At 35.2% G+C, this 22,811-nt stretch overlaps 2 protein-coding genes across 5 annotated transcripts in view; both read right to left on the reverse strand.

Moving 5' to 3' along the window:
- RSBN1 (round spermatid basic protein 1) overlaps positions 1 to 4,996 on the reverse strand; it is a 39,357-nt gene extending 34,361 nt beyond the window's left edge. Inside the window, exon 1 of the mRNA XM_063106301.1 lies at positions 4,291 to 4,996. Within this exon, the coding sequence (XP_062962371.1) occupies positions 4,291 to 4,996 (706 nt within the window). The remainder of the gene's footprint in view (positions 1 to 4,290) is intronic.
- Positions 4,997 to 7,091: 2,095 nt separating this feature from the next.
- PTPN22 (protein tyrosine phosphatase non-receptor type 22) overlaps positions 7,092 to 22,811 on the reverse strand; it is a 50,766-nt gene continuing 35,046 nt past the window's right edge. For 3 of the 4 annotated variants that reach the window (XM_063106211.1, XM_063106214.1, XM_063106210.1), the window contains 8 exons: positions 20,832 to 20,915; positions 20,550 to 20,680; positions 19,414 to 19,441; positions 16,850 to 16,933; positions 16,480 to 16,595; positions 14,074 to 14,104; positions 10,098 to 10,175; positions 7,092 to 7,156 (listed from right to left, as the gene is read on the reverse strand). In XM_063106211.1, the coding sequence (XP_062962281.1) occupies positions 7,092 to 7,156; positions 10,098 to 10,175; positions 14,074 to 14,104; positions 16,480 to 16,595; positions 16,850 to 16,933; positions 19,414 to 19,441; positions 20,550 to 20,680; positions 20,832 to 20,915 (617 nt within the window). The remainder of the gene's footprint in view (positions 7,157 to 10,097; positions 10,176 to 14,073; positions 14,105 to 16,479; positions 16,596 to 16,849; positions 16,934 to 19,413; positions 19,442 to 20,549; positions 20,681 to 20,831; positions 20,916 to 22,811) is intronic. The other variant, XM_063106212.1, reaches the window with a different exon arrangement.

The raw sequence follows: 22,811 nt of genomic DNA on the forward strand, positions 1-22,811 counted from the left end.
TATGCATGAATGAGAGTGTTTTAATAAAACTTTATTTCTCGACACTGAATTTGAATTTCATGTTTTCTATTTTAGTAAAAGTTATTTTTGACAAAAGAGCAAAAGAAATTCAATGGAAGAAAACTAATCTTTTCAACAAAAGTTGCTGGAGCAATTGGATATCCACAGGTAAAAAAAGAAAAAAAAAAAGAACCTTGACCCAAACCTCACACCTTAATTAACTCGAATGGATCACAGATTTAAATGTCAAGTTAAAATTATAAAACTTTTAGGAAAAGAACACAGGAGAAAATCTTTGCGGCCTAGGACTTAGAACCTTAGACATGACATAAAAAAAATGACCCATTAAAGAAAAACATGAAATAATTGGATTTCAACAACATTTACAACTTTTACTCTGTGAAAGATCTTGTTAAGAAGATAAAAAGATAAGCAACAGACTGAGAGAAAATATTTGGAAACCATATGGCTGACCCAGGACTTGTATCATATAGAGAACTCTCAGAACTCAATAATTAAAAAAATATTTTTTTGATTAGAAAATGGGAAAAAGACATAGAAACATTTTACTGATGAGGATATATAAATGGCAAATGATGATATGAAAAGTTGTTTAATAACTGGCCATAAGGGAAATGCAAATTAAGACCATGGTGAGATATCACTAGACATCTATTAAAACAGTTAAAGTAGAAATAGTGACAGTATTAGATACTGGCAAGAATGAGGAGAAAGTGGGTCTCTCACAGGAGTACAACACTGGTGGGAATGTAAAATAGTACAGACACTCTAGAAAATAGTTTGGCAATATCTTGTAAAAAAAAAAATAATAAACATACAAGGGCCAGCCCGTGGCTCACGTGGAAGAGTGTGGTGCTGACAACACCAAGTCAAGGGTTAAGATCCCCTTACCAGTCATCTTTTAAAATAAATAAATAAACAAACAAACATATAGCTACCATATGACCCAGCAATTGCATTCCCCAGAGAACAATGAAAAATTTATGTCCACACAAAAACCTGAACATGAATGTCCATAGACTCTTTCGCCACAGTAGCCAACTAGAAACAACCAAAATGTCCTCAGTAGTTGAATGGTTCAATAGGCGGACTGTGGTCCATCCATATCATGGAATACTACTCAGCAATAAAAAGGAGTGAGCTATTGATACATATTCAGTGTGGATGGATCTCAGGAACATCATTCTGAGTGGAAAAAAGCCAATATTCCCTACTATATGATTCCATATTCTTAAAGTGACAAAGTTATAGAAATGCAGAACAGATTCACGGTTGCTAGGGGTTAGGAATGATGGGGAGGGTTGAAAGACTGGCTAAGACTATGAAAGGGTAGCACAAGAGGGATTTTTGTGGTGATGGAATAGTTCTGTATCTTGATTGCAGAGGTGGTTACACATGTGATAAAATGGCATAGGATTATATAAACACATTGTAGCAATGTCAATTTCCTGGTGTTGGTATTATACAATAGTTATATTTAAAATGTAACCATTGGAGGAACTGGTGAAGGGTAAGGACCTCTCCGTATTACTACCTGCAATTTCCTGTGGACCTATAATTATCTTAAAATAAAAAGCTAAAACAGTTTCTGAAAATCTGAAGATTAGCAAAAAGAAGACATAGGTTTGTAAATAACAAGTCTACCCACTCTCCCTATTAATCTCAGTATTGTTTCAAGTACCAAGCTTAATAAGATAATAAAAGCCAGTTTTAACTAAGAGTCTACCATGAGCCAGGCACTGTCTTAATGCTCTTCATGCACTGCCCGTTTAATCCACATAACCACTTTATAAATGAAATGCCACAACCCCATTTTACAGACAAAAAACCTGAGGTTGTGAGAAGTTGAGTAATTTGCTCATGGTCACACATTAAATACTAGAGCCATGATTTAAACTCAGATTAACTCCAGAGGCATTCCTCTGCACACCACTGTAACAAATATAAAGATGTTCAGAGAAAGAAAAACAGTTATTGGTCACACTGTGTGCAAAAGCCTGGATAAAACAAAGTTAAACCAGTTTTACCTTCGGTAGCGTTTTCAAAACTTTTCAAATGCTGGTGCATGTCACATAACTAGAAGACACATACAGAATTTCCCTTACGTATTTAACCAGAGAGCCCTTTTCTGCCAGAATATAGTTTGGGTATACAATACAACAATCTCAGCCAAAAGTTAAAACATTTAGATAGCCTGATCTTAACACACTTCTCTTCACATATTGGCAAACTACAAATGTTTATAGCTGTGCTGTCTCATGTGGTAGCAGCTACCCATATGTGACTAATTATAAGTTAATAAGAATTAAATAAAATCAAAAGTTCAGTTCCTCAGTCACACTATCCACATTTCAAGTCTGCTCGAGACCCACATATGGCTACCATACTGGACATTACAGATACAGAACATTTCCATCATCTGAGAAGTTCTATCAGCACTGGGTTAGAGACTTATTTTTGTTTTGTTTTGTTTAAAGAACGTGGGGCCTATGCAATCTTCAGAGAAGCACATTGTGAATTATTACACGTCACTGTCACTATCCTCCCATAAAAGGGGATGAGGTCAGAGATTCTTGACGATCTAAAGTCAGCTACTGCCACTATAATGTTAAAGCACAAGGAAAAGGCAAGCAAAAAGGAGTGGAAAAAATGAACAGAAAGAAAAGAAAGCAACATCATGCAACTTGGTGATGAGGCTTAAACTGAGATCCAAGAGTCTGGGTTCTACTCCCTACTACATCAATGATTCATTTAAATAAATAAAAATAAATAAAAATTTTGTGCAGTACTTGGTACTAATTACCTGTAACTTGATTAATCAGACAAGTTTCTTTGCCTCTCTGGTCCTCAGTTTCCTCTTCAAATTTAAACCAGATGTTGCTAAGATTCCCTCTAGCTCTGTACCATTAAAACACATACACATACACACACAAAATGATGAGGTGGGAAATATAGGTAAAAATAAAAGAAAGCAAGATCATTGCACATCGGTGGCGGAAACTGGCAGGAATAGCTTGTCACAAGTTCTACTCATGAGGATAAGATTTGGATATCACCAAAGGAAGAAAGATTTCATTCTGTTCAATAAATACTCACAGCAATTATTTGCAGCTAACTGCACTACTTGGAAATAGCACCAAAAAAAAAAAAAAAAAAAAAAAGAACCTGACTAGCCCTAAATTAATATCAAATATGTGGAAAGAATGCAAGATTCACAAAACTTTAGGTTGAAAGACTGGTTCATTAACATGTACTAACCTAAATGACCCAGAACTGAGAAACACAGAAGTATCTTAAAATCTTCTTGAAGAGAAACAACTAACAAATTTTATAAAATCATTTACGTAGTACAAACAAATGGTATAATCAAAGCATACCCGTTTCTTGCACAAAGAATATAAATAAATGCTACAGGTTACTTGGGAATAGGAAGACACCGATTTTGGTCAACCTAACTTCTCTAGAATCCACACTTAATCAGATAATCCTGCATTTTCTGGGTTAAATATTCTTGAGGCTTACTGGGAGTAAACGATTTTCAAATCGTGCTAGACAGAATAAAACGCAACTGGAATTCTTGCCTCTACTTATCTACTGCACACTTCCCACTTTTCAGAGGCACTGTTGGTCCTATTTCCTACGATCAAAATAGAAAACTTTCCCCATCCCTATTCTAAGAATTCAAATAGCCAATATGACAATTAAAAAATAATGTTTACCTCTAGATAAAGAAGAGCCAAGATAAACTGCGTTGATATTTTACCTTGAAGAAGCTAAGGCAAGCAGAGAGTAGTGTAACCTCTGTGAGGATTCACTCATTAAAGCCTGGAACCCTAGCCGGTAATATTTTGGTGCAGGCGCGAGTAAACACTAAAGCTTTGCAGCAAGGACAACAAGGAGAAAGGATCTGCAGAAGGGACAACAAGTAAAGGGACAAACCTTTACTTCAGAAAGGCAGTTTTCAGTACCCCACCTACTAACCCAAAACCAAGGACCGCGCGGCGCGGAAACCCTGCCGAATTTGAAAACAAATGCTGCGAAGCTCCCGTGGACTGGTAAGGGGGTTGGTAACTGACAGCTCCGCTTCGGCGGGAGAAGCCTCAACTCGGTCAAATTGTGCCAACGGTCTGAAATCGAGAGTCCAGGCTAGTACGCTTAGGAGAGTAGAGCAGCAGGAGGTAAGCAGGGGGTTGGCGTCTTTCAGTCCTAAGGAGGAAGGTTATCAGAACTGAGACCTAGCCCAAGCCCGGGCAGCTTGCCCGCTCTCACCTCTCTTGGGGGCCTTGATCACAGGCACCCCTCCAGTTCTCTCGCCGTTTTCCTGCTTGTCCTTGTGCTTGAGATCGCCCGGAACGCAGGAGCTGGAATCACCATCGGAGCCGCGGTGGTGATGGTGCTTGTGCCGCTCCTTGTGGCCCTTATGCTTGGGCCCGGCCGCGCTCACAGTCAGGGGCGAGAAGGTGAAGAGGGCCGAGGTGCCTGGAGCCGGGAGCGGGGCAGCGACAGCGGGCCCGGCGGACGAAAGCGAAGGTGGCGGCGGAGGCGGCAGGAGCAGAGGCTCAACAGGGCCTGGGACAGTCGGGGCTGAATTCGTTGGCGGCAGCGGCCCGGGATGTTGGCGGCTGCGACGCCGCCGGTGAGGGGGAGCGACAGGGGGCTCCTGGCTCGGCCGCCCCCGCTTCTCCTGAGATCCCCCACTGCTTGTTCGGCGTTGCCTCTTCACTCCCCGCGGTGAGACCCCGGCATGAGGTTTCTCCTTTCCTTCTTTGTCCGGCTCCTCTTGCGCCGCCACCGCCCGTACTACGCGCACCGCTCCGACCTGCGCAGCCATTTCACCCACAAACACACATTTAAATGGCTCGACCGCCCCCCCGTCCGTGCATCGCGCAAGCGCCACCCGCGCATGGCCCGCTGGGCATTGGAGTCTCTCCCCCGCCCTCCACTTGTCGGCAGTTCTTCGTCCAGAGCCCAACATGCCGGAAGCGGTAGTTCCAACGCTTTTCCGCTGGCCTCTCCAACCGAGCTTCTATTGTAAAGCTCCCTGGGGCCGCGCAAAGCCTCGTGGGAGCGGTAGTTCTGCCGCGCCCTGCGCCGTGTCCCCGGTTCTGAGTGGAGTAGCAGAGGGAGCGTGCGCCGAGTCACGCTTCGGGCTGCGACGCAACCGCTGGTTGCCGCCAACCGCTTTAACGGCCCAAACAATGTTAATGGCTTTCAGAGTCTGGCGGCGCGTTCCATTATCATCTTCCTGTGCCCTTTCGTTATTTTACACGGAATATGTGGTCTCCATAGTGACTAAAATTGCATATTTTTCTCATAACCTTTGTGAGGTAAAAGAATCTCTAGCCTTTTACCCTTGACAAGCGATGAAATGAAGGGGAAAAGAGGATTTAGTGTTATGTAAAATGCGGACGATTTTACTGTGAAATCTATCTATAGGACCACAATTCAGAAATGTTTTGAAGCATTTGCATGGGCATTGCTATGGTTACAACTACAGGCGTAACAAGGCAGGTGCAAGAACTGCCTGGGAGCCTTGTGAGCGTGTCCCCAATCCGTCATCGAGCCACATCTCCCCAATGTCTGGAAAGGTAGAGACAAGCACTTATTTTGAACATATCCTTAGAGTTGCGAAAAATTCTAGAGGCAAAACCGTGGTTAAAAAAAATTTTTAGTACGATGATTTTTTTTTTTTTCAAATCATAAAAGGTTGCATAAATTTGAAAAGTGCATCTACCAGAAAACATTCAAAATCGTCACTGTCCGCCGAGGGATGATTGCTGCTCAGAAATTCATTTAGAATTTCATCGTCACTTTAGCTTTTAACTAGGATTTTTAAAATATATTTGGCCCTTGATAAAGATACTTGGAAATAATTGATTACAATGATGTACTCAGCAGATAAAATTACTATGGTTTGATACCACTAGTCCCTGGAGAAGTATAACTTCAGCTAAATGAACACTACTGCAATGAAACAAAGTTTAAAACAAAAAATTTATTGATCACCTATTCGGTACATTGTACTACAATAGACAGGTAACAATATCTTATTCGACTTTTCCTGTCACTGGCTTCCTAATAAAAAATATTGAAGAGCAACTGATGTTTAAGTAATACATGATTTTAAAAGTTATAAATCTTTTTAAAAATAAAATGTGTTAAATTATTAGGGGAAGTTAGGTGAATCCTTTGTAATAATAATTACCTACCAATTTATTTGCTACATAAAATTATATTTGAAATATCAGATTTTCTTAAGACAGATCATATTCATATAGAAATATATTTTAACCTAGCAGTACCTCTGATTGGTTGGATACATATTGCACATCTTTATATAGGACCTTTTAAATGAAGAAAATGCTCCCAAAAGAGAGCTATTTAGTTGATTATATTTCTAGAATTGGTAATTGAATAATTTTGGTTAAAACATCAGGAATGTAGCTGAACATCTTGTTAGTATATCCAGATTAAAAGTGATTATTGTCATTATTTGTACATTTTATTCTCTTAAATATAACTTCTTTTCTTACTACTCTAGTTTCCCACAATATTTGGGAAGATGTGCAAGGTATACTCCATTTAGGAGTATAAGTGGAGTTATAAATCCCAGGGAATAGTCATTGTCACAAGCAGTAATTTTGTACTGCAACCACAAGGTAAGGTTTTTCTTTTAACTTTTTATAGTAAATTCTGCCAATGTAGAAATGTAATTGAGATCCAATTCTTACAAATTTTTAAAAACTTATGTAGAAAAGTAAAATAAAGTAAAAATAACTTCCAAAAATGAAAAATATGCCCATTCTAAAACACTTTGTTATAACAGCATTCTCTGCATAAGCTCAAGTGACAAACTATTACTTGCAGTTTCCAACCCAACATAAATGATATGAAAATGCAAAACTACTGGCACATACTTGTATATTGCTTTTCTTTTAAAGGCTATTAACATTAGCATAACTTCATTATTGATATTATAAATATAGATCACTTATTTTAGCTAGCAGTATTCTAGTCTCTTTATTTGCAGATGCATTTGCAGCCTATATTCTTATAAATCCAGAGTTGTATTAAACATTCCAAGTTGGTGGTGGGTTCCTTGGTCCTTTAGGTTTTGAAAAACGATTTGCAAAACCTGGGAACAAAAATAAAATTGAATGAAAAGAGAAAATTTTTTTGTATAGAAATGAATACTTCAATTTGAGAGTATACTATAATAAATGCAAACACATGGATTTTTTCCAAAAGGCTATGCAGCATCTCTGATCAATTTAGTAATAGATTATAAAAGCATTATAGTAATTAATTTAAAGCTTAAATTATAACAATAGAATACTAATAAATTTTTAAATTTGTAGTGTACTTAACAATGTAGAACAACGGTTATAATAGCCTTTGATAATTCAGTACATAATTCCATTTACCTACATTTTTTTCCACTTACCATTCACCTAACAGAAAAACAAAACTGAGAAATTTCAATTTCACAAAAATAAGAACTATTACTTCCAACATTATTGTGTTAAATCCAGTATACCTCTAAGTCAACCCAGAAAGCCTTAAATTTATTAAGAGCTTATGTTTGAAAGGGTTAGAAAAAATAAACAGTCCTAAAAAATTAAGTAGTTAAGTAATCATTTTTATTTATCTTTCTTCTTCAAACTCACACCCCTTCCCCCCAAAAAAGTAGTAGTGTGAGGAAATTTTTCATAACTAATGAAGGCTATTTCTGGATGATTTCTAAAGATTTGCAGGTTGGTTCTTTATCATCTCAGCCACATATTACTTTCCTTTTCTAAAATGGTAGTATATTTTCAAGGTATCTTACACTTAGCAACTTTAAGGGCTTAAATTAAGAAATGAAAGTTTTGAAATACAAAGGGAGAACAGAGAATGGAAAACCTGAAGACATTCCTAAACCTTTAATTTCATCATCTTACAAAATGTCAGTATTATCATTTTACAGAACTGATGTAAGGATCAAAAGAGATATTTGTTTAAAAAGCCTCCAGCACAATGCCTTGGCACATAGTAACTATTCAAATGTTGCTTAAATCCTTAAATCTGAACCTACAAAAATCTATACCAGAACTGGAGGAGGAGAGTAGGGAAGGGGAAAAGAAGATATTTTTTTAAAAAATCACTAAAATTAAATTTATTAATGGTGGCCGTAAAAAAAAAAAAAATTGGGGGAGAGGGCGCACAGCCTAGTTTATCCACACTTCTGTGAGTGATAAGAAAGAAGATAGAAGGAAAACTACTTCAGATTAAATAGTTTCACACAATAGTCAAAATCATCCCATCAGTATAGATAGCTTGATTGTAACCCAAGTGGACTGAGAATAAAAGTAAGGATATATGAGGGTACTTCAAAAAGTGTGTGGAAAAATAGAATTAAAAGAATATTAATCTTTCCATGAACTTTTTGAAGACCCCTTGAATTATGTAAGTACTGAGTATCTAAAATTTGAGGAATACCTTTCTTTCACTGGTCAACTCTCAATAGTTTAGAACTGTAGTGAGCTACGTTTTTTGCATGTGTGCCAATTCATAAAAAATAAACCTTAACTACAAATTATTCCATTCAAATTTAAATATTTTTTCAAGAAATATATCCTTACAATTTATATTGCCTTCTGTATAAAAGGAAGCCAATGAAAAAAAAATAAGTGCTGCTTTTTAAGTAGGTAAAGTGTTCAAATCTAGGCATATTTGAGAAGCAACATGGAGGCAGCTCTCTAACATTTTATTCTCAGATTGCAGACTGTTTTAAAGTTAGGTGGGCCATGAGTTTCTCAAGTGGTATTGGTGTTTATGAAAATGAAGGAAGCAGAGAACATTTGTGTTCCAGGCAAAGTTGGGTACCTTTTTTTTCTAGTTTATACAATATTCTGTATGAAGGTTTTTAAATGATTTCATACACATCATAACTTTATAAAATTATTCCTCTCTATACTGCATATACTTTTTAAAATACAACATTTTAAACCTTAGAGTTAATGAAATCTAAACAAAATTTTATGGCTAAAGAAATAGATCCAGAGATTCTTTCTTTGTCAAGGTGAGATGGGGACCATAACCCAGGTGTGGCAGAGATTGCTACCTGTCCACCAAAATCTTTCTTTGCTTCCTCCTCAGGAATAGAAGTGTATCTGGGCAGTTGTATCTGTCTGCTCAGCACTATTACATTTCCCAGTCTCTCTGCAATTTAGTTATAGCATGTCTAAGTTCTCTTCAAGGGGAAATGTGAGGTGATGCAATGTTGCCACTTCTAGGCCAATGCTTTAAGACCAGAAGAGGAGGAAGAGGAGGCCACGCCTACTCTCTGTTATTCTGTTTTTCTGCCACCTGCAATCTGGATGTGGCAGCAACCTAATTTTGACCATACAGATAAGGACAATCCCATTGAGCAGCAGTTCTCAAAGTATTGTCCAGGGAGTCTTGAGGGTCCCCTAGACCCTTTCAGGGGGTCTGCTTTTTGGTTAAGAATAATTTTTAGTAGTAATATCCTACATTAATTGCTATACTTTTTAACAAAAAATTATAATATACTTGATGCTACTTTAAATAGTATCATGAATATGTATCACATAGAATGATAGAATGCTTAAAATAATATAAAATTATCATTTTAAGTTTATGGCTTATACTTAGGGGCAATTGGGAAGCAATTCCTTTAAACTGTCAGAATTGTGCTTCATCTTCTACTGTTGAATGAGTTATATAAGATTAGACAGTAGCAATTGCTGTTTTTTAAAATCATATTTGCATATTTTTTATAACTTTGCTTTCGATATGAACTGAAATATTATAGCATCTCATATTCATTTAGTACATGCCAACACAATAATTTGGTTACCTAGCTTTATTTTCTGCATATTGTAGACAATTCAGTCCTATGCAAAATGCTAAGAGGTAGCTGAGGTTAAAAATAAAAAGATAAATTGTGTAGAAAACAATATAAATTCAAGGACCTATAATTGCAACCTTAAATTATGTTTAAAGTTGTGTGTCTTATACTGTAAACAAATAATTCAGATAAATTTTCTAATTCTACTGTAAAATAACACACGTACCAAAATTCAGAAAAAAGCTGGAGTTATTTGACTGAACAGATTCTGCAGGCTTGCTTGGTGGGGAAGAGTTACAGATACCTGGAATCAAAAGAAAGACAGAAGGGAAAGAAGGAAGATACACTCACATTACTGTTTATCAGATTGCACAATTGTTGAGATTAAACATTTCCTACAGAGTAATTAATACTCTCAAATAAACATATTCACTGTCAAATGATACCAAAATATAGGTGCTTACACATGGGTTGACACTATAATCTTCTCATTTGTGTGTGTGTGTATGTGTGTGGTTAGGGTTTCTTTTCTTTACAAACAGTAAAGCCCGACACTAAAGAAAATTACCAAAGGAATAAGATCCAATAAATCATGAATCAACTTCTTTGAGATGTTCACATTTTGGCTTTGGACTCCATCTTACTTTGTACTCTGACTGCTGTTAGTCTACTTTTGTTCTCCACACTAATTCATTCATGACAAGTCTGTGATTTTTCTTACACTATCCTCTGCTTCTGAAATCTCTTTACTCCACTTTCCAGTGTACTTTTTTCCCCATTGTAGATTATTCTAATTTAGGCCCATAATCTCTCACAAGACACTATTCTAATGTATACCCATAATCTCCCCCAAGAGATGCTGCTTTGTTTTGCTATTTTAGTTACTTATAAGTAGGCTTAAAAATATATTTGTCTTCCCAGTACCTTAATATATTCATTTATCAGTTTCTGCTCAGTTTTGAATACAATCCGGTGAACACTTGGTCCAAATTTTGCACAGGCATTAACTTGCAGTGAAAAAAGATAACTTCAAGTTTGCATAAACTTTGTAACAAAGAGCATATAAATGGGGAGAAATTATTATTCTCTCTTTTTTGTTTTCAACATTTTCAGAATGCAATATGAGAACTGTCTATATGTGTTTGTACATACACACCTTCCCCTTCCTGGAGGTACTTGAGTATGAATCGTTAAAATACATAGTGAATTTCAATCAAATTCAATTAAAATACATATTTACTGAATACCTACTATGTGCCAAGCATTGAGCCAGGTATTGAGGACAGAGACATGAATACAAAGTGGATGAAGGTGAGGTATTTCAGGAGATATCAATAATCTCTATACTGCATATGACCTAAGAGTTGTATATATCCCTCAGAAAAAAAAAAAAAACAATTGACTAAAAGGGGAATATTAGTTTTTTACAAAAGAGGCAAAGATTCTGCTCATATATATCAGAGAGAACTGCTGTTTTGAATATTGGCTTGCCATAGATATTTTTATGCTGCCTACCCAGCATTCATTCCCTCTTCTCCTGATGATAGAACTTGAATTTTCCTTTAGGAAATCACCCCACCCCCAATTTTCAGTTCGTATGCTTCCGGTGTAGCTGAAGGAAATGGCCTATATCTAGGGCTAATTTTCAGTTGGTACGTTGCCATGGTCACACCAGATGTGTAGGTCTGACTTCATTCCTAATTGGTCAGTGTCCACATGTAATGGTTGTTTAATATTAGGTATGACACTATCCTGCCTAATGAGAACATTGAATATACTGGCAATGTATTCAGGGATGGGCAAATGAACCAAGCCAAGACAATCAGATCCAATCGGCCATAGTCATCAGACTGTTGCTTGAGCTGTTCTTTTCCATCATAAGCCTGAAACCACATGGTAAAAGCCTGCTTATGAGTGAGCTAACACAGAATGAAACAAAGCTGAGAAATATGGAATAAGAGATTAGGTTCTGATTACATCATTTGAACCCGTGGTTACAAGCCAATAAATTCCCCATTTCTGCTTAAGTCAGCTTAAATTGGGTTTTCTGCCACTTGCAAGTGAAGGATTTCTGAGCAATTAAAGTTTCCCACCAAAAGTTGGCATCAGGCATCATGGTTGACAGCTTCCACTCTTGCTACCAGCAGCCAGGTTGATCTTTTTAAAAAACAGGGCATGTATCATCTCTGCCTAAAATACTTTTACGGCTTCCAATTACACTTAGAATAAACTCTAAACTACTTCATATGACCCATAAGAATCTAACTACTCCTCCCCCATCTTTCTGGCCTCACCTTACTCCCCTCTCCTCTTTACTTACTACCCTGCAACTACAATGGCTTCCTTTGAGTTCTTATAACACCCCAAACTCTCACAACTAAGAGATTTTGTATACACTGTTCCTCTATCTGGAGTGCTCTTCTTCCCACTCTGCCTGGCTAGCTGGTCCTTTATGTCTCAGGTTCAGTTGTCACTTCCTTAGAAAGGGCTTCCTGGACAACTCATTCTAAAGTGGATCCTCTGTTATTCCCTGTCATACCTACCCTTTTGTTTTCTTTCCTAGCATTTATCACAGTGTCTTATTATGTATATGTTTGTGGTTTATTTGTTTAATGTCTGAATCCCTCACTAGACTTAAGTTCCACAGAGTCAGAGCCCATACCTATTCTGTTCATCCAGTGCCTTGCAGAACCCCTTGGGCATAGTAGTCACAAATATTCATTGAATGAAGGAAGGAAGGAAAGAATGAATGAAAGACAGTAGGCTTAGTTGCTAGCTTAAAATGACAGATGAAGAATCCTAATTTCATTAAAAGTAGGATCAGCTTTAACTACAGACCAGTAAGAGATTCAGGCTACACTGAGAACATATGGAATTCTGGAGTTATGAACCATTTGGAAGGGGCAGAGGACACATATGCAAGTACAGGCAAATAAGTCTAAAGCTTCAGAATCAGTTTGGGGCGCCAGATATTGTTCATTTAAGGGCAAAAGACTGGAGGATAAAGATTGCTTTAAAAAATAGAAATACAGCACAGTTTAGATCCAGAGAATAACCTGGGAACTCTTACTTAGAAGTAATACTCAATTCTCTGAGAGTCCCACCATATCTCAAAGTTGTGCCAACCTAAATCTACCTGAAATTTGTTTCTCTGTGAAAAAAAGACAGAGTTGGAGCTAGAGTGAGAAAACTAGGTGTTTCATAAGCTAAGCTGATCTAACCAATCTTTGGCTGGCTATTGAAGTCACTCATTTCTTTGCTTTTTGCTATTTTATTTCCCCTGTTTACCACTATAATTTCCTTTTGAAATGTTTAAATCTCTTTTGAGTGACTTTAGGGGAAAGGATATATTTCCAACTTCACTTTAGCCATCATGGGTAAGAAATCAGTTCCTTACAGAAATCAAGTTTGATGCCAATGATAGCAAACTAGCTCAAGAATCTGGAGTTTATGAATAGGGAGATAAAGTGAAAACCTAGAAAAAGAATAAGATTCTACTATAAATCTTATTACTTAGACTATACTTTAAATCAAGTTTTCTCAGTGCTCCTTGTCCCTTCCTATAGCACCAGTATAATATCAAGTAACTGATTGTTCCTTCATGATTAACTAAATGGATCAAATTTGTGAAAAGTATATCACCATGTTTTATGTATTTTGTATTTGTAAATAAGCATTTCTAAGATAATTTCCCACAGTTTCAGGAGTCTTTGGGTTTTATTTTCATTAGAATATAGCAAAAGTAGTAAGCAACAGACTTTCATTGCTAATAATACTTGGTAAAAATGGAAATGTGTCAACGCTTTGCTTATTTCATTAAATCAACACATTTGTTTCACAATATGCTTTGCTATGACTATTTTCAAAGAAAATGTATCTGAGTTTAGATTGCTGGGAATTTTAAATAACACACTTGTATGATAGCATCTTACGATGGGTAGAAAGTGCCAAACATTTTACTAATTATTATTCCTATCTATTAAACAGAAAACTTTCCATCACCTTACTCCCTGCCCAATAGTAGCATTGTGGAGCCCAGCAAAGTACAAGACCTAGGGGTGATTGTTCTGATCCACAGGACCCTAGGGAGGCTCTTTTTAGGAATATTGTTAATTTTTTTTCTCAGAGTGGTTATATAGAGAAAAATTACATAATTCTGAAAGTGATATATATTCTAAAAAAATAAGTACAAAGAAACTTACTCTTTTTCATGTTTCGCAAAATTTTCAAACTCTACAGAAGTGAAGAAAGGGAAAATGTTAATTTTTCCTGTGAAATCCAAAATACTTTAATCAAGTAGAAATATAGAGTTAAGTCAAAAGGATTAATTTCCTTAAAAATAGCCATGAAAATGCACAGTTATTTTTCCATCTTGCCATTTTTAATTCAGTGCAAAATCTTCACTTGATTTTATCTTGCTATTTTTTCCACCCATACAGATGTATCAGTACATATTTAGACATGATGTTGTCAGAATACCAGGGGAAAAAATGAAGTTCTTATCTCTCTCCTTTATTAGGACCATTCTAGAACCCAAAATGGCTCCTGAATATGGATGTGATACATAGCTATTCCCATTCTAGCCAAGAATTTTTGTTGATCATATTCTGTACTCAGTTTACTATGCCCCACTTCCATACTGTTAGCCACGCTACTTCCTTCTCCCTTCTTTCAGCAAACCTATGTCCACTGCCTCCTTTATGGTGGAATCTATCTTTTCCAGGAACCTACCCAAATTTCTTCTTTACTCCACATTTCCTCAGCATGTAAATTTTTAATCTGCTCCATGGTAATCTATTCTTGATAATTTTCATGCTGTTTCTCATGTAGGCATTTTATTCCAACAGACTAACTATACTTTTTTAAAGAATAGATAGATGTCCTTTTTGACACTTCTGTTTTCCTAATACCTAACAGAAAGTACTCTTCCACAAAATAGAGACTTAATAAATTCTTTTTTTGTAAAATTTTTAGATTTTTAAAAAATATATAATTCATTTACAATTCAAAAAACCCTAGTAAAAATGCTCCCATTCTTGTCCTCCATCTACCCTTCCCCTGTATATAATCACTGTTTATGTATCCTTCAGACTTATTTATGAGTATATAAGTAAATACACATATAAATCATATTTCCCCCTTTTAAGAAAAAGCTAGTAAATTATAAATAAATATACTGTGAGTCCTCATTCTTTTTTTTTAGCGGCATAGTATTCCATTATATGGATATACTTGGTTAATCATTTCCCCTAATGATTAACATTAATATTATTCCAGTCATCTGCTCTTTTAAATAATGCTGCAATCAATGCATGTTATTTCATGTATGTGCAAACATATTTGTAGGATAAATTCCTAGAAGTGAAATTGTTAGTTCAAAGGTTTTATGCATTTGTAATTTTGATATTGCTAAATTGCTCTCTATAGAAATTGTACCTCTTAACATTCCCACCAACAATATAGGAGTGTGCTTATTTCCCCACAGCCTTCCTAACAGAAAGTGTAATCAAGTTTTTGGAATTTGCCATTCTGATAGACGAAAAACAATGTGTCACTGTGGTTTTAATTTGTATTTCTCTTATTATGAATGAGGTTGAACATATTAAATGTTTAAAGGGCAGACCATGCTCATTTATTTTCTTTGAACTATCTGATCACGTATTTTTGTCCATTTTTATTTTAGGGTTATTATTTTCTGTGAATTTCTATGAGCTCTTTTTATATTAGAGAAATAACCCCTCTGGCTATGATGCCAGTTGTAGATATTTTTTTCTCCAATTTGTTCTTTATCTTTTGATTTTTAAGATTTTTTTTTTTGTCATGCAGAAATTTTTCTATTTTATTTAGTTGAATTTATGTATCTCTTTTCTATGGATTCTGGGTTTTGAATCGTAGTTATAAAGATCCTTCATACTCCCAGGTTATAAAGGAATCTTTCTAAGTGTTTTGATAATTCTATGGATTCAGGTTTTTATTTTATTTTATTTTTTAACATTTAGATCTTTTAGCCATCTGTAATTTATTCTGGTGTAGATGTGAGGAGTAGATCCTACTTTTTTTCCCCAGGTGGTTATCTGTTTGATCCAATAACAAATTTGAGTTACCACCTTCATCATACACTAAATTTCTACATATATTTGGATCTATTTCTGGACTTTGTCTTCTATTTTGTTGGTATGTGTTTCTTTTCACATACCAATATCGTACCATTTTAATTATTGAGACTTTACAATGTTTTAATGTCTGGTAAGGCTACCTTCCTTTCATTGATTTTATTTTTATTTTAATTTATTTGTTTGCAGTTTTCTGGCTATTCTTGCTCTTTTTGCCACCCTATATGAACTTTGGATAAGTTTGTCTCGTTCCAGGAATAAACAAGTTGTTTATTCAGCATCTTTTAAATTTATAAATCAATCTTAGGAGAAATAAATTCTTAAGTTGCATTTTTTCCTTCTTTTTTTCTTTTATTAGTTTTGATTGTTGTGAAATAAAAAATCAGTTTTAGTAAAGATATTTAATCTAATTTTCCATCTTAATGCTTGGGAGGGGAGAAACCTTCAGTAATGGAAAGCCTCTGGCATGTTTCCTAAAACTCCCATCTTCTTTACCTTACTCCTTGTGAAACCTTTTCCAGGAGTCTTCAATGTCTGTTTTGAAGATGTTGAATTTTCCATGTGGTCAGGACAGCTAGTAGAGTAAGTTTCTATAGATTGGGGCTGCATACCTTTAAAAAAAAAAAAAGGAGGGGGGAAGACAAAAAGTTTTGTTGCATAGCTTCTTAAGCCTTTGGGTTATATTTAGGTATATATTTAGTAATTTTTAGCTAGGCTTTTTTAGGCACTATTTTTGCTTTACATTATGGGCTTTTAAAATGTATTCTTTTATTTAATCATTTTTCCATTTAGGTCCTACTTTATTGTTAACCTTTTAACATCCTCAGTTTTATAACTTTTTTGAAGAGAAAGTACAGCCACTTACAATCTTCATCAGCAAGAAAGAAGGACTCTCGGGTTCTTTCTGGGAGTGGAGGTGGGGGGGAAGAAGAACCATCTTGATGTAAATCTGTGATAAGAAGAGTATATAACAGAGCAAAGGCATTAATCAATTAAAAGTCATAAATCAAGACTCTTTTTGGCTTTGTATAATTTTTCTAATTAATCAACCTTTACCTACAACCACCAAATAAAAATTATTGGAACAATGAGTAGAGCCTCAAGAACTCTGTTCTTCCACATCTTTAGCCAATCAGCTTATGATTCATCAAAAATCTATAGTTCACTTGCAGAAGTATTCTTCCAAAGAAACTGAAACTGAATTTAATCAAGCTTTGAGATCTAATTACCATTTTACAGGAAATCCTGGGGATAGAGGAACATGTTAAGTAAAATCATGAGGATACAATTAATCAAATCCAGAATGTCAAGCAGTCTTTAGAATGAATGACACACTCTTTTCAACAAACAAATGGTATGATAAAATAGAAAAAAAAAGAACTATTACAGATTTTAAAAGACTTAAGAAACAAACCAAATGCAATGTGTAGACTTTGAATCCAGATTCAAGTAAACCAACTGTAAAAAGATATTTTGGAGACAATTGGAGAAAATTGAACACAGTCTGGATATTAGATAATATTAAAGAATTATTGTTAATTTTTTTGGTGTAATAACGCTATCATGATAGGATTAAAATGTGTTTGAAATTTTCTGTAATAAAGGATTTTAAATAATGGAGCCATTTTCCCATGATGTAAATTCCTAAAGATCCAGATAGTGTTCTATCTGCATAAGCTGCTCATTATACAGTGCTGAGTATTATTATATACTCTATTAATGCCTTTTGAAAATGAAAATGCAATTAAGTACTACAGCTTCACCTGTCATTGGTTATTGTGTTTTTTTAGGCCTTAGAATGTGTCTATAAAATAAGTTGTCTTGTTTATTTCCTTAAATGCTGGGTAATATGCAAAAGGACAGTACTTATTTCCAGTGCTGAATATAATAACTGGCATACAGGCATTTAATAACCCACAATGGCTATTCCTTACTGTATTAAATCTAATTCCCCTTGTTTAGCTATGTGTTTAAAAAACACATAAGATTTTCCATTAGTGACATTTAGTGCATTTGCAGTATTGTGCAACCATCACCACTATCTAGTTCCACAACATTTTTCATTACCCAAAAGGAAACTCCACACCCATTATAATAGTCACTCACTATTCCCTCCTTCCCCCAGACCCTGGCAAGCACAAATCTACTTTCTGTCTTTATGGATTTTCCTATTTTGGATATTTCCTTCGACTAGCTCTTAAATCCTTCAGAATCTTGCCACATCTTATCTACCCAAATTTATTTTCTATGTTTCACAAACTAGAACTTCTATTGCAATAAAAATAACCTACTCACCATTTCTCTGTACACATCATGCTCATTCTACCTTTGAGTCATTGTTAGGCTGATCCCTGCTCCTGGAATTCCCTCCTCTTTTCTCTCTGTCTATACAAATTCTTTAAAGTTCTTTCTTCTACTCAATGAAGACTTTCATACCCACTCCAGTAATATCATCCCATTTTTCCAGACTCCTGGTGATTATAATCAGTGCCACACAGATTATCACTTAATGGTTTTATGTGGGTGTTAATTTTATCTACCCAATTTGAATATAAGCATTAAATAGTACTTTTTAAAATATATCCTGCTTATTCTAACACTGTGTAAGGTACACAAAACTTGCTTACCTAATGCTCATTTAATGATTAGCTAACAAAAATTATAATAGATAATATTTAATGAGATTTTATTATTTGACAAGCACTGTGCTAAAAGCTTTATATGTTTATCTCACTTAATGCTCACAGAAATCCTCTAAGGAGTTCTATTATCCTCATTTTACATATGAGAAAATTGACAATTAAAGAAAGTATATGCAATGTACAAGGTTATGCACATTGATAATTCTTGGTAGACTGGGGATTTGAACCAAAGCTTTTTGAATCCAAAGCCCATGCTATTTAATCTCCATATTATATTAGCTGTTTGTGTTTTTGAATAATATGATAATATGAATTAACATGTTAATGGCCACTACCTGTGATGATATATGCAAAGTACCTATAAGTGCCCAATAAATTTTAGCTGTTGTTATTATTCAGTGAATAAAACAAGCAAAGTTCAGGAAAGTACTAGAGAAGCAACAGCAAGTTAAAGAACTAAGTGACCAGAAGTAATTTTTTAGACTTACGCTGTTAACAGTGGTAAAACCTATATAATGGAAATGCTGTACAATTTTAAAGGATTCTATCTGAAAAAATTTTTAAAGGGTTTTATATTAAAAAACAGAATTCTAAAATCCTCTCTTTACCTTGCCCTTGACAAAACAAAATTTCTAGTCTGAGAAAACCAGAAATAAATCAATAAATAGCAGCAGCTATTATGGCAACCTGTCACCTCCTGAGGTGAATTATTCTAAACTTAATGAGCCATTCTTACAGTACAAATTCTTGGGGCTAAATGTCATCTGAAGCCAAGAGAAATTTTTACCTGATTTGGGACTCCGAAGTTTTACACTCTAAAAGAAAAAAACAGGAAAAGGAAAAGAAGGATATTTACACAAATTATACAAGTTCAAAGCAATAACTGGCATTTTTGAAATTACATTTCATATACTTATATAGTTATGAAACATACACCCTATTTTTCCTAATTTACAAGTGTGCTGAATTATGAAGAAGCATCCCTAACTCTAAAAGTGATCTTTAGATCCTGTGGCAATTAGTCCTAAATTGATCCCCTCTGACTTATTTCTTTCCTAGTCAGAAAATTTCTCTGAAAATGTAATTGGAATTAAGTTGTTGAAATTGAAGTTACTTCATGACGTTGGAAAAGGAGTAATTGTTCTTTCCTGTGGAAATTGTTAAGATAAACATCATTACATGTGTGCATATTATTAACAATATTAATAATAATAATAATAATAGTACATTAAAATGGTAATTTAAAAGGTAGATTATATTTGCCTACCAGTATTGCAACTATAGGCACTTTAAAAAGTGTTTTTTAATTACTTTTTTGATCTCTGAAATATTAAGATAGTTGGTTCACAGAGTATATAGAAACACATAACAGACTGTCAGAAGTGTAGACTTTTCTTCCATCAGCAGGAAACATTATTCCAAAAAGCTATCTTAAATAATATGCATATGTGTCATTCCAAAAATGACTCTAATACATTATCACATCCAACATGATACAGCCTACTAAATGACTACTGTGAACAAGCTACCTACTTATGAAACATTTATTTTGCCTTAACTGTCCTTCAAGAATCAGCTCAAATGTTTCCTCTAATTCTTCCTTGATCACTTTCAACCTTAAGGAGCACCCATACTTCTGAATCTCTTTATCTTTCACATGGCATTAATCATATTGCCTTGCTATAATAAATATAGACAAAAATAAAGATTTGTGTACACATTCTATATCTTCACTGCAAGACTATATAAATTTCTTATGGGCAAGAATTGTCTTAGACATCTTTTTTATCCACATCCTCTAGCACATTGTTTTATATTAAGTATCTGCTTAATATTTATTGAATGATAGGTGTTAAAAACAGAAGGAGTAGAACTATAGTCTGTTGAATCCAAATGAGTAGAATCAGAAAAAAAGTTACTGACCTTGCTTGGTCTGAGCCTTACAGAGTCACCAAGTTTCTTTGATTCAGATGTTCCGCTCCATTCCTGTGATGTTCCAATTTTTACATTCACAGTGGGAGATAAGGATTTGGAAACACTTGGTGGGAATTCTCCTGGAAGAAAGTGAATATGGTCCAATTCTTAGGTGTGGTGTTATTCGTTTAGAACAATGTTGCTCAGCAATAGTACACAGAACAATGAAAGGACCTGAAAAGTAATCTAGTTAATCCACACTTTATTTTATACTTACTGAACTGTACTCACCAGCTTCCTCTACCACAATAAAAGATTCAGGAGTCCGTTTAGGAAGTGGAGGGGGGATTTCATCATCTGTCCTTGGATAAGTTGCTATCCAAAATGTCAGAGATATAATCACAATTTTTAATTAGAACAATCCAAAGGAAATTCTTATATTATAATCTAATCTTAAATATAAATTGTTTTTATTTTTATTTATTTTTTATATATTTTTTTAAATTTATCAATATACAATGTAGGTTATTTTCACATCCCTTTACCAATTCCTCCTTTTCCCCCCCTCTCCTCCTTTACCCCCCCATCAACATCATATCTATTCACTTATCTTAACAAGTTCAAGGAATTATTGTGATTGTTGTATCTTTCTTTTTTCTCTCCCCATTTATTTGTTTGTATATTTATTTATTTATTTTCATTAGCTCCCACATATGAATGAGAACATGAGGTATTTCTCTTTCTGTGCCTGGCTTATTTCATCTAATATGATTTTCTCGGGCCGAGCCCGTGGCGCACTCAGGAGAGTGCGGCGCTGGGAGCGCAGTGTCACTCTCACTGCGGGTTCGGATCCTATATAAGAATGGCCAGTGCACTCACTGGCTGAGTACCGGTCACAAAAAAGACAAAAAAAATAAGAATAAAAATAAAAATAAAAATAATTTTCTCTAAGTCCATCCATGTTGCTGTGAATGGTAGTATTTCATTCTTTTTTATAGCAGAGTAGTGTTCCATTGTGTATATATACCACATTTTTCTTATCCACTCATCTGATGATAGGCATTTAGGCTGGTTCCAACTCTTGGCTATTGTAAATAGTGCTACAATAAACATGGCATAAAAACAGACACACAGACCAATGGAACAGAATAGAGAACCCAGAAATCAATCCACACACCTACAGCCATCTGATCTTTGACAAAGGCACCAAGAACACACACTGAGGAAGAGACTGCCTCTTCAGTAAATGGTGCTGGAAAACTTGGACATCCATATGTAAAAGAATAAAACTAGACTCATACCTCTTGCCATATACCAAAATCAACTCAAAATGGGTTAAAGAATTAAATATACATCCTGAAACAATAAAACTCCTAAAAGAAAACATAGGGGAAACACTTCAGGAAGTAGGATTGGGTATAGACTTTGTGAATACGACCCCAAAAGCACAGGTAACCAAAGGAAAGGTAAACAAATGGGATTATATCAAACTAAAGAGCTTCTGCACAGCAAAAGAAACAATTAACAGAGTTAAAAGACAACCAACAGAGTGGGAAAAAATATTTGCAAAATATACATCTGACAAAGGATTAATATCCAGAATATAAAAGGAACTCAAACAACTTTACAAGAAAAAAACAAGCAACCAAATTAAAAAATGGGCAAAAGAGCTAAGTAGGCATTTCTCTAAGGAAGATATACAAATGGCCAACAGACATATGAAAAAATGCTCAACATCACTCAGCATCCGGGAAATGCAAATCAAAACTACACTGAGATGCCATCTCACCCCAGTTAGGATGGCTAAAATCCAAAAGACTCTGAACGACACATGCTGGCGAGGTTGCGGAGAAAAAAGAACTCTCATACATTGTTGGTGGGACTGCAAAATGGTGCAGCCTCTATGGAAAATGGTATGGAGGTTCCTCAAACAATTGCAGATAGATCTACCATATGACCCAGCTATCCCACTGCTGGGAATACACCCAGAGGAATGGAAATCATCAAGTCGAAGGTATACCTGTTCCCCAATGTTCATCGCAGCACTCTTTACAATAGCCAAGAGTTGGAACCAGCCCAAATGTCCATCATCAGATGAGTGGATACGGAAAATGTGGTACATCTACACAATGGAATACTACTCAGCTATAAAAACGAATGAAATACTGCCATTTGCAACAACATGGATGGACCTTGAGAGAATTATATTAAGTGAAACAAGTCAGGCACAGAAAGAGAAATACCACATGTTCTCACTTATTGGTGGGAACT

The sequence above is a fragment of the Cynocephalus volans genome, chromosome 8 (assembly GCF_027409185.1).
Source record: "Cynocephalus volans isolate mCynVol1 chromosome 8, mCynVol1.pri, whole genome shotgun sequence".
Lineage (NCBI taxonomy): Eukaryota > Metazoa > Chordata > Mammalia > Dermoptera > Cynocephalidae > Cynocephalus > Cynocephalus volans.